We start from the raw sequence: 12,462 nt of genomic DNA, 5'->3' as shown, positions 1-12,462 counted from the left end.
AAAGCCCCGGCTCAAATTTGCACCACTTCTATTTGAGTTGCTGCATGCGTATGTGCTTGCACTCACCTCAGTCTATTTTCTTTCTCTTTTCCCTTTCTTCATTTTATTTGGCCCTCCAATTTTTGCATCCCTGACTTCCTACATCATACACACAGCCGCACAACCTTGCCCACACAAAAATCTCTTCAGCCTCCATGACGATGAATCACTTAAACCACTCCCACTACAGGGACTGCTTTCTGATATCAGTGGTACAATTAGGCTGGTTAAGATACTCTAATATCAACTTACACTTCTCACTGACTCTTCTTCTCTAGAATTCACATTGTCATTATATTATAAATGAAAATCAGCATTCCCGGGTTAGTTGGTAAAAGTTACTATTCTAGATCTCATATATACTTCAGCCCTCTATTCATCAGCCCATCAGACATGGATCTTAGTCCAGATCCCAGAAAATGATCAAACAGTGAAGTTACTGGTCTCCAACATGAATGTTCTTTGCTTCCTGAGCCTAATCAAGTTCTAAAATCAAAGATCATTTAGGGCCAAGTACATGAGAGTATGAAATTAGTCTAACTCCCCAAACCATGTTAGAGTTTGCCCCATGTAGCCACTGAAGAGAGTGTGGAAGAAAAATTATACGAATGTGACAATGAGATTGCTCAATTACCTGAAGACAGAGCTGATAATATTTGTCACCATACAAGTTCATCTGTAATTGATAGATTCAGTATCACAGTTAATTGAACAGGAGAAGAACAATTTCAGCATGGATACTGTATTTTATGCAGGATTATAGACTGAAGTTTTGAGATTCCCTAGTCGTCTTTTTCATTTCATAATGTAGAATTCAGAAGGTTTCATTATAGAACATGGAAAGGTTTTGCAAAGATATACTGAATATTCTATGTTCTCTGACCAAGGTAATTTACTGGTCATATTCCAGCTTCCCACTACAAAGGACGAAACAGGTAAAGGTCCCTAGATATCAAATCTTGTGAATACTGGAGATCAGAGTGGAAACTGCTTTACCCTATGGAGGGAATAATTCTGCTGTTTAGGTATTTATATGCTCCCCATTATTGTAATTGCACACCTAATCCAGGAGTGTCTTCTTCTAGAAGACAGCATGAAGCAGTGCTTCCACAGATCATTGTGCAAATAATGTTAAATATCTAACCTCTGAACTGTTGGAGTTGTCTGAAGGCATAAGAAGTTTATCAACCAAACACTATGGGCCTTAAAATGACTAGCAGCTTTTGCCTACATTTTCACATGTCCTCAGTCACTGACATCAATAAGAACTATGCTTGAGTCCTGAGTTCAACATTTGGCTGCTTCAGTTTTAAAAACCTGAAATTGGTGTAGGTTATTAGGCTGCAGTGATTTTAGGAAAACAGGTGTGATAGTTCACTGACAAACAACCACCATGTGTTCTTTTCTGCATAACAATTTAAGTGAAAAAGTAGATTTTTCTAAGAATGCAAATCATTACCCAAGTATTTAACAACTACTTGGCATTTATATTATAATACCACCTTACATTTCCACACAATCTCTCCCACAGATGTCAAATTGCTTTACTCTTAGGGACCTGTTCCTGAAAAAATGGAACAAACCCGAGTAGTAGTGCCATGCTCTGAGAAAGAGTAATGGAAGTACAGGAGGGCAGAGGCAAAGCATCCTCATATCCAAAATCTGAGGGAATACAGCATTTACCACAGTGAGAAATGGCATAATGGACAAAAGCTGCCAATATGGCATGAGAGTGATGTGAAAATGTACTGCTTAAACCACATTCTGCCCCTGCTGTCTGTTATGTAGCATTTCTACTGAGATGTTAAGCACCGAACAAGACCAGAGGGCCAGAATGACCCAGTTGCCTCTGCTACCACAGCTACCCAACTTCACCCTGCTGCTGCTGCTTTCTGTTGCCCAGCCACAGTGCAGCATGGAGTGAAACACCCAACTGCAGTGCTGCCTAGGCAAAGCTTCCTACCACCAAATGCTCCCAACCCCACCTCTGTAGGCTCGATCCAATATTTCTGCAGACTGGATCTGGCCCATGGGCCAGAGTTGCAGACCCCCTGCACAAGGCTGCTTAGGACTTGGCCCATAAGCTTTACTTGTATGCTGGAGTTACAAGTGACCACCTAAGAGCAGAATTTGGCCCTGTCATTGACTTATTTGTTTAATTCAATAATACTCTAAGGATGGATTTTTTCTTTTTATGTTTTAACATTAAATGGTTTTGTGAACAGTACCACCTAATAAAACTTTACTGTAAGTTCAAATTTTGACTTTATTTAATAAGACTATCATAAATGACAATAAAAATATGTTCACTCTACCTTGTATGATTATTTCCATTTTCTGTTTTATAGGCATGCCTTTTCTTATTTAAAACATTGTCTTCTGATCCTTGTCTCTGACCCCAGATGAATGTGTTATGAACTGTCTGTCGGCATCTTTCTCGAGTCCAAATGTATTCTAAATTCAAAGCTTCTGTGATTCAAACAGAGTGTTTTAAGATAAAAACCTTTGAAAATAAAGATTATATTTATGTCATTCTCCAAAATTTGTAAAATCAAGATTAACACAACAGTAAAAGGGTATTCATAGACATTTCTTGTAAAGTTGAAGCAAAATAAAGTTTGATACAGTAACCTTAAATTCCCAAAGTGAAAAAGATTCTTGCCTACCCTGTTCCCTTGAAAACTAAATTTACCAGGACACATGTTTGTTGGTATAACTACATCCACATTAGGGGGTAAGCACTGATTTACATAGATCAGTGGTTCCCAGACTCTGACAGATTGTGCAACGCCAATTTAAAATGATACAACTTTAAGTACCACCAGCAATTTTTTCAGTTCAACCTTAAGTAGCACCAGCTAATTTTTGTCATATAAAGTAATTATAATAAATCTGTTAACATGTACCACTGACAGTCTATGTCAGCAGTTCCTAACCTATTCTACCAGTTTGGTTAAATAGGTGCTAAAAATGTGTGTAGATAAGATGCATCGTAGTTAAGAGAAGAACTGATATCATTATGACACTTGAGATACTGTCATGCAAGTCTGACAACTGTTTATCCATCTAGATCATGGTGTATGCATGAGAGGTCACCCAGATTTTCAATGCACATGGCTAGTGTAAGAGAAAACCGCAATACAATCATAAAAAGCAGATGACCCTTGAAAAAGCAAATGATCTTTTTTCCCCTAAAATTAAAAGATCGCCTCTTGCTGACAGTAAGTGATGTGTACTTCTCGCTGACAGTAATGTGTAACTGCAAAACCAGTCTCAACTAGCCCAAGCTTGCTCTGTACCATGTTTTGTAATTTTGTAACGGCAAGGAAAAAAACCCCTGAATGCGCGCGCAACAATGTAGCAATGCAACGCTTAACGTATAAACACCAAGCTGGAAACTCAGTTCATGGGGAACTCTCTGTCTTTGTGACTCTGGGTAGCCCCCCTCTGCAGAGAAATAAATCATCTTGCCGACACTCCCTCATTCTCTGCCTATTGATCGCAGCTAGGAACGAGCCCAGCAAAAGGGACGAGATCAGTGCTCCTTGGTATGAGCACACCCTTCGGTGTATGGGTGCTACACAGTAGCTGATCAAATTTCCCCGACACTAGACAGAAGGGTTTTTTTTGGAGGAGTGGAGACTGCCCAGACTTTTCATCCCCACTTTAGGCCACTGAGACAGAATCCAAAAGCCAGACTGAGTCCAGACATTTGGTGCCTCCATGGCTGTATTTGTATAAGTATTCAGGAACTAAACCCAGGTCTGTTGTGTGGCAGACAAGGATGCTACCCCTGATCTGCAGGGGACTCCTGCCAAGTACATAAAAGCTGCTTAACTGACAAAGGAAATGCCTTCTATCTAGAGTCCGTTAAATTCTTAGTTTTGGTTTGTATTTGTTATTGCCTACTTATCTCAAGCACCTGAAAACAAAAACCAGTGGCAGAAAAGCTATTCTGTTAAAAGATGCAGCCTCCCTCAACCTTTTCTTTAAGGTTGGATTAAGCTTCTAATTCTTATGATACCTCTCCTCACATGTTACAAGCAAATGAACCTCCTCCCTTCTGACAGGCCTTCATCTTAATCAGTTCCTCTGCTAATTGTTTATCTACTACCCCTGCGAATCTCTCTTCCCTCTCTTCCAACTATGTATTTACTGTGCTATGCTGGCTTTTATTCCTCAAACCTGAAGGATATCTTACATTTGAAGCTTGTCTAACTCTATACCAATGATACTGTTGGTCCAATAAAAGATACTCTAAGAAATTCTCACCTTTAGCAAAACCAAGAAACATCATGCTTGACATTCCCAGTGTTTTCTTAGTAAAACAAAGTAAAGGAAAAAAACCTACATGTTTTCCTTTGCTAGTCACTTAGAACAAAATTAGGATATTTATTATATACTATTAATTTCTTATCTACTCAGCAGCTTTTAGCTAATAGCAATAACTGGCAAGATTATAAAACCTTACTCAGTGTAAAACTTTCACCAAGATCAGTAAAAATTTGCACTAAATAACTGTGCAAATGTGAACTGAATTAAAACTGAGTTGGGCTTCAAAACATTAATAATGCTAAAATTACATTTTATCCCTGTTTTCAGATGGGAAATGAGGCACAAAGATGAAGGCCTACATTTTCAAGCAGTTTACTAATTTTAGAAACATAAGGCACCTAAACCCTGATTTTGAGAGCATATGTAAATAAAGTAACTGGAAATTGAGTACTCTCTTCGAACTTTTGAAAAATGAAACCTCTCAGTGAATTCAGTTGAATGACCAAAAATGAGTCACCCCAAATTAGCAGAAGCATTTGAATACAAAAGTAGGCATAAAATGACTTGCTTTTAGTTGTTCGATGACATTAGTACCAAGGAGGGGGAAATGGAAACAGAAAACAGATCTCATACCCAGGGGCAGATCAGCAGGGGAGGGGGGAGGGAGGGTATAGTGGTCCAGCTGCACCCTTCTGTGATTTTTGGTCCACCCAAAGTTTAAAACAAGCTGCCTGGTAGCAGCAACAGTATTTCTAGTCAGGCAGTAATAAGCAACTCAATTGACTTTATGATTCATTATAATCTTCCTGATTCTTTCTAAACATTTCATTCCACGGCTGTTAACAACCCTCTCCTTTTTAATGATCTTGATATTCCATTAATCAATCCAACTTTTCTCCTGTAATTCTGCTGTTAGCTGTTCCTGACAATGTAAGTCTTATTTAAAACTGTTGCAGACTGTTTTTAACTCTAGCTAAAAACATTAACTCAGGTGACGAGTAACTCAGATGTGGAAATAACTTTCAGTGAAGCACTGGGTGCACTGCCAAGGAGCTCAAGAAGGCTCTATTGTTTTATGAATCTGAAAAAGGGATGGACATTTAACTGTCATGACTACAGGATTAATAAAACAGCATCTCTTGATTATTTTGCCTAGTTTGTTGTCATTTGATACATAATAGCAAGTTAACACATATTCCAATAAAGTTACATTTGTCTCTTTGCTCATAGCATATTAGTAAAGCATGTCATTTTTTTTATCTGAGAAAAATGTGTGTTGCATTATATGGCATGATGCACCACACCATGTGTACCCCCTTTTTCAAAATCGTAGATCTGCCCATGTTTATATCCCACTCCTCTACCTAGCCACTAGACAGGTTTAATCTTAATAACCTCTTTTGAGACATCTTTCTTTCTCCATCAAGAATGATTGAAGTGACTAGTTAATGCTCAGCCAATAAAATGTTCTAATCATTTGCTGTGAAAACCTTTGATCACTGATGTAGTGATGTGGTTAGGTGCCCAGGGCATGGGGACAGTGGTGACTTCTGGTTGCTGTTGCACTGCCAGCAACACTGCATGGCTGCCAATGGCAGCCAATTTTTTTTATGCTCCTCTCCAGAAATCAGAGGCTGGAATAGTTGACCTGCCCTAGTTACACCACTGCATTTGAGGTGTTCTGTAATAAGTAACAAACCCTTGACTGATTCTGACTAAACAATATTGACCAAGCAATGTTTAAATCAGTGCATCTCAAAAGTGATGCACAATACATACCCTACGGGGTATAGGGCAAACACCCAGATGGTATGCAACAAGAAGGAATTTGGAAGCAGTAGGAAAGGGGGAGAATACAAATGGAGTAAAAAAAAAAAAATAAAAGGAAAAATCATGAATTCTATAATGTATCTTAGACTGCTGGAGAGGTTATAGTGTGTACTGACCAAGGTTTACTTTTCTTATTATCTAAAATATGAAATCATAGAGGAAAACAGCCATTTAACAAAAAGGGGCATGAGAAGTAACAACAGTAAGAATACTGGCTTAAATAATAAATTATATAGTGTATATTTATGTAAGTTTATCCTATCAAATTACACAGATTGCAAGTAGTTTGATCTCTGTGCAATAAAGACATCATAAATTATGTAGAACTTGTATCTAAGCCACATGTTTTTTCCAACACAAACTTTAAAAAAAAAAAACATGTTTCTTAGTTAGAACAATGTTTATTTTAATTTCCATGGCATTTAATGGCAACATAAAAATTCATTTCTACTTGTTTTTTTAAAACCAGCACTGTGCTTTCTGTTGTTTTTCTCCTAAATGGAGGAGAATATTTTACTATTTGAAAAGAACAGAGTTACTTACTGAATGTACTATTATCTTCTTTTTATTAAAGGAAATATTTTACAATTTAAAAGTTAATTCTGGTGACGAAATTTCCTCTGAACTCCTTATAGTCAATTAATTCAAAGACAATTTCATTTTGATTCAGAGACAACAGTATTTGGCATTGATAGGCAATTAACTGGAACACTAAAATTCTTTCCCTATCAAGTCAGTTTTGTATTTCTAAATCATAGTGCCATAACCTTCTATTATAAGTGATAATGGAATAGTGTTCTCTTTCTAGGTGTGCATGGCAACACGTTTGTTAACAGAAGCCAAAAAGCACGTAGCAATTAAGTATTACAACTGACAACCAAAACTGTGCTGTACAGCCCCATGAATATTTAATATAGAACATACCTTTGCTTAACTGGCTGGGATGTAAAGAACTACATTTCCTTCCTTATTTTTGCAGCAGGGAGACACCTTGTAGTTGAATGAGTCTTTTCAGAATGACAAAGGGCCAATTTCACTCCTCATTTAGATTCCTGTAACCTCCCCAAGCCAGATTCAACCCAGGCCTCAAATACAGTTTCTGTATTCACTGCAGTGGGACACGGACACACACACCCACCCACCCACACACAGACTTTAGTGGGGCTACATGAGTACACCTGAGGGCACAATTGGCCCACAAGTGTTCAACATAGTTTAGGCAATGAATAGAAGATCTGTATTTGGGGAGGATGCTATACTTGAGTGTCCCAAATCGTTGAATTGTCTTGGTTAATGTCTGTGCAATAATATCAAGATTGCGGTATTTATGCTACGGTTTCTCAGCATGAATTCAGCAGAAAGCACTGGAATTTTGTGTTTCAGAAAGGCTAGGAGTAAACAGTTCAACTCTGACATGTTCAAGAAGTTTGGCTTCTTTTCCACTGTGCTACATTCTACAATGGCTTTGGGAGAGTTTAAAATAACTGACCCATTAAAGATTCTGAGAATATGCAAAAACTTTAGTAATAAGATGTAATCTTTTTTTTTTCTTTTTTTTAAGAAAATAAACATTTACTAACATTTTAAAATTCTCTCTTATCAATGTAAAATATTTACTTGTTTTAAGTCTTTACTAAAAGCAAGTAAGGTCAAAGCTACCATCTTGCAAGCCAGGCCATTTTCAGCCACTTATTTAGTGAGGCTAGGCCTCAGGAGTGGCTATGATTACCAAGCATACAATTACTGTTTTATGATACTAGAATGACAGCAATTGGCTACCCTTCAGCAAATTCTCAATCCAATGTCACATCTGTTATGCACCCAAACTCAATGGGAGTCCAACCACAAATCAATAGGAGTTTACAGTGCACATGAGATGCAGAATCATACACTTGGACACCTATACAGGTGCAGCAAGGCTCCTCTGACATGCTGTAATTAGAGCACATTGGAGCAGACTCAATTAATCGATTAATTGAGTTCGCTGGAGTGTGGTAATTACTGCACTCCAGCAAACTCAAACAGCATGTGCATCAGCACCCCTGCACTGAAAAATGGCAGTGGGGGTGCTTTAACTGAAGCTTGTTGAATTAAAGACCTCCCCCCAACTCCCAGCGCACATGTATAAACACCCCTTGTTTTTGTAACAGAAATTATATCTTCAGAAATGCACAAACAACTATGGACTTCAATGGAAACAATGGAAATCATCCTTGGACAGGTAAGGGCAATACCTTACCTTAGATTAAAAAGATTTTTAAATTTAATTAACTTCTGACACTATCCAAGCCAAATTTTGTACTTGAATATACATATGCTACTATCAATAGTTGCCAGAGAAGACATAAGATTGAATGTGAGATAAGTAATTGGATCTATTTTTTTATTAATAACATTCCATAACAATATTTAATTTGTAACCTTAATAATACATTTGCCTTTCTTATAAATAATTTACTAAAAATAAGGTAAAAAAAATTCTAAAGTGATTTCTTAACTGCTAATGAATGGCCCCCATACTTAAGAAAACTTGAAAAAAAGGGGATCTTTGTAAGTGCAAAGTATTCCTTATGTCCACATAACTCCAGCTAACATGGCTGGGAGTATTACACATCTGCTTAAGGGCTGTCAAAAGAGACTCCAAGTAAAGAATTGCTTTAGCCCAATCTTGCCAGTTAAGAAAGACTGAAGATATAATTAAAAATGATACAAATATTTCCATTACCTATCAATGGAGAGTGAAGCCTGGCATGGTCATGATCAAGGTAGCATCCAGAACAGCTGGTGAGAAAGGGAAAATTAAGTGGTGATGAGCTTCTTGATGGAGCGCTGTAAACACGACCCTCCTGTTGAAAAGAAAAGACACCAGTTTAATGAGTTAGGTAGCAAACCGGAACTTTTTTTCCATTAGCTGAATTTGACAGAACTCAGAACAAGAGGAAAAAAATAACTATCACAATCTCATTAAAATACAATATTTTACTTATTTTAAAAGGAAAAACATCTTACCATACTGTTTTTAACTATTTCTGTGCACCTCATCCTACAGGTGCACAGAAATCCACAAGTGCCACTAAAGTCAGCTACATAGGAATTAAGTAGTTGTAAAAGGCCAGGGGTCCCCTACCACAGGGCTAAATAATAATAGAAAAATAATATGGGTGTGCTGTGAACTCCACAAGCCTCTTTGCTGGCTCTGCGATAATTGAATTATCCTGCTTTGAAAAATGAACAGGTATTCTGTAGATCTGTAAGGAACAACAAAATAGTACCATAGGGAACTACAGGAAAGTCTAGGTGATAAAATACAGATGAGCAGTCTGCTCTTCCTGTCAGCTCTGCAGCTCCTAGTTCTTTGTACTGAGCTTTGTACTCTCTTCAACCTTCATGCAGAGCCCAGGGGAATTTCTATAGCAGCAGGGCTCCTCTTTTCTTTGGCACAAATAGTAAAGGAGACCAGGTAGGGAGAAATTCATGCATATAACCTGGAAAACAGCCATATTTTTAGTTATGGGCTTCCTCATCCCCAAATACTGTTTGTTAATGGGTGGGAACATCACCTTCATTTATTTTATTCTTTCCAGATAAGCCTCCAAATAGCTGTCATCCAAGTTAGGCCTTCTGCCCCTTTAAAATTCCACCCTTGCTAGCTGACATTCAGTCAGCCTGGGAAGAACCTGCCCCCAATGACATTCCCATGAGCCTGACTGACATGCATCATGACAAGAGTGGGCAAAGTCTGCAACCCATTCCCAGTAACAACTACTATAGAAAGCTACAAATGGCTGGCTGGCTTAAAAATGGCTTTCTAGCTTTAGTGGAAAAATCTATGAAATAGATAAGTGTTTAGGATACCATCAGTACTGTTCTGCCCTGCTCTTTAGAAAACCAGCATAATACAGTATCAACAAGTATTAAAATTTAGTGTGAACTCGCTGGAAAGTTGTTAGTGGGAAACTTCCATGATTCATGTGTTTCTCTCACATTTCCAGAGAGCAAGTTAAAGCCTAATATACAAATAGAGAGTGGGGAAATGAATACAATTAATGTCTTTCTACTCCAGAGGAAAAAATAGGGAAGAAGAAATGCTTTATTAAGCTGTTTTGTTTTCCCGTTTATACTCCTACTTTATAGGTTATCTTGTGCTCTTACTGTTGGCAAGGGCAGAACATCAATCAATCAACCTGTCAGTCAATCAAAGTAAATAATGTTACCAGACTTTCCAAAAGAATAAAAGAAATTTAGGTTTGGAAGAAAAGTAAACAAGAAATCTGTGTAAAGGGTAAAGAAAATAAATCATCTTCTCACATCCCTGTAACTTGGGTCATATTACTGGAAGTGTAATTTGAAGTTATTTTCTTAATGACCATAAAATAACATCTACCATATCCTAGAGAGGCTAAAAGTTAACAGTACAAGGGACTTGATGCTTTAAATAAAAATATCTATTACTTATTTCTGTACGTTAAAGATGATGCGTGTGTGTATCTGTTGTTTATCTATGTAGTATCAACTCCCACTTGGAGGAAGACTATACACAGTATTCTGTGTTCATATTTTGTTAAAAGTTCTCCAAATGCACATATATAGAAATGTTACTGATACAGCTAAATACTAAGGGATGTATGTTTGTCCATAAACTATATGACCCTCAAGGACATTTGGAACCAAATTAGAACAAGAAAACAAACCTGAAACAAAAATATTATTGCTCAGTATTTGACAATTTAAGAATACAGATTGCCAACCATTACATTCTTAATACCATACCTCTCAACCGTACTTCATTATAAAAATGTTAATTGCATTTCTCTACATCTTCTATTGCTACTGAGTGCTACAGACTGTAGATACCACATTCAAACTAAACTGCACACATCGCAATATCATCTATGCAGGACTGGATTAACGCATAGGCAAACTAGGCACATGCCTAGAGCCCTGAGCTGCAAGGGGCCCTGGTCCTTCCCTCCATGGCAGTGGGGCAAATGGCCCCATCCACCTCCCTTTCTTTCCCTTCCCCTCTGCCAGCCTTGCCAACACAGCAGCTGCTTCCTAGCAGTGGCTCTGAGCCCTGCTCCCTGTGTGCAGCAGTGACAGGGTGGGGAGGAAGAGTCTTGACCGGCCCAGGGCCCAAAAGTTTGTTTGCCCAGGGCCCACTAAAGAGTTAATTTGGCCCTGCATCTAGGACTATATTTTGGAATACTCTTTGCTGACAGAGCTTCTTCAGTCAGGAACAGAAAGTCAACAGTAGGTGATACATGCGGGGTCGTGCAGTTGGTGGGCACAGAGCTGGGCTTTAGAATGATTCCAGCAGCTGCCTGGAAGGGAATCCAGGTAACTTATAGTACACTGTATACAATGACTTACACAGCTTTGCCCCATGGGTTTGGAAAAATGACAGAATGGTTGAGACCTCCAAACCTGAAAAGGGAATTTGACAAAATCAGGAAATGACAGAATACTGCATTTCTTTCCCTCCCCTGTATGTTTCTTCTTCAGGATCCACGTGTTTAGGTTGTCTCTTGCTTACACTAAAATGGAACAGGGGCGTCTGAAACTACAAGGGAGCATTTTCCTAATACTTCATTTTCTCAGCCCAAGAAGTTTCCTGTCCCAGAAAGGGTTGGCAATGAGCTGTGTCAATTCTTACATCACATTGAGAATTTTATTGCCATAGTAACTGAGTGTAGGCATTTAAACATAGCAACAGGCTTTTTATAGCACTTTCTGGGTTGTCAAAGTAGCATGTTCTTTTATTTCCTAAGCAGATGCTCACAAGATAAGTATACAAAGATGACAGTACAGCATCCAGCCTACATGCGAAAAACTTTCAATTGTATAAAATATTTTTTCAACCTTTGAATCATAAGCTGGCAGGTAAATGTTGGACACATTGTAAGTTTCCATACATATTTTACTGATCATTAGAAAAGTCTCCATAAACAACAAAATGCAGTTATTAGTTACAAAACATGCGGTCTCTAAATGCAAAGTTAATTTAACGCAATGGTTCAGCTACAATCTGTTTTAGAAGGATGAAGGACATTTTGTCTTACTGCTTATCAAGTAAATGTCAGAGTTGACAAAAAGGGAGGTTATCTACTGTGAGAAGAATTGTCAGAGGTGTAACAGGGAAGTTCTGCCATGGGCAGCTTCGGTGCACAAGGCAACACTGGCTGCTGTGATGGCTAGCTGTGACAGCAGCTATTTCAGCAGTTACCTCTGTCCAAAGGCAGTACTTAGGGTTACTGTTCTAGTTGCCCCCCCCGCCCCCCCCTCAAGTTATGCTACTGAGAATTGTCTTATGTGAATAAT

The 12,462-nt window shown here is 38.2% G+C and overlaps 1 protein-coding gene across 1 annotated transcript in view; it reads right to left on the bottom strand.

Moving 5' to 3' along the window:
- MRVI1 (murine retrovirus integration site 1 homolog) overlaps positions 1-12,462 on the bottom strand; it is a 289,447-nt gene that overhangs the window by 136,814 nt on the left and 140,171 nt on the right. Inside the window, exons 5-6 of the mRNA XM_019519582.1 lie at positions 8,870-8,990; positions 2,355-2,508 (exon numbers count right to left, since the gene is read on the bottom strand). Coding sequence (XP_019375127.1) covers positions 2,355-2,508; positions 8,870-8,990 — 275 coding nt within the window. The remainder of the gene's footprint in view (positions 1-2,354; positions 2,509-8,869; positions 8,991-12,462) is intronic.

The sequence above is a fragment of the Gavialis gangeticus genome, unplaced genomic scaffold, assembly GCF_001723915.1.
Source record: "Gavialis gangeticus isolate Ggan-Ray unplaced genomic scaffold, GavGan_comp1, whole genome shotgun sequence".
NCBI lineage: Eukaryota > Metazoa > Chordata > Crocodylia > Gavialidae > Gavialis > Gavialis gangeticus.
This window is presented reverse-complemented; position numbering and strand designations above follow the sequence as displayed.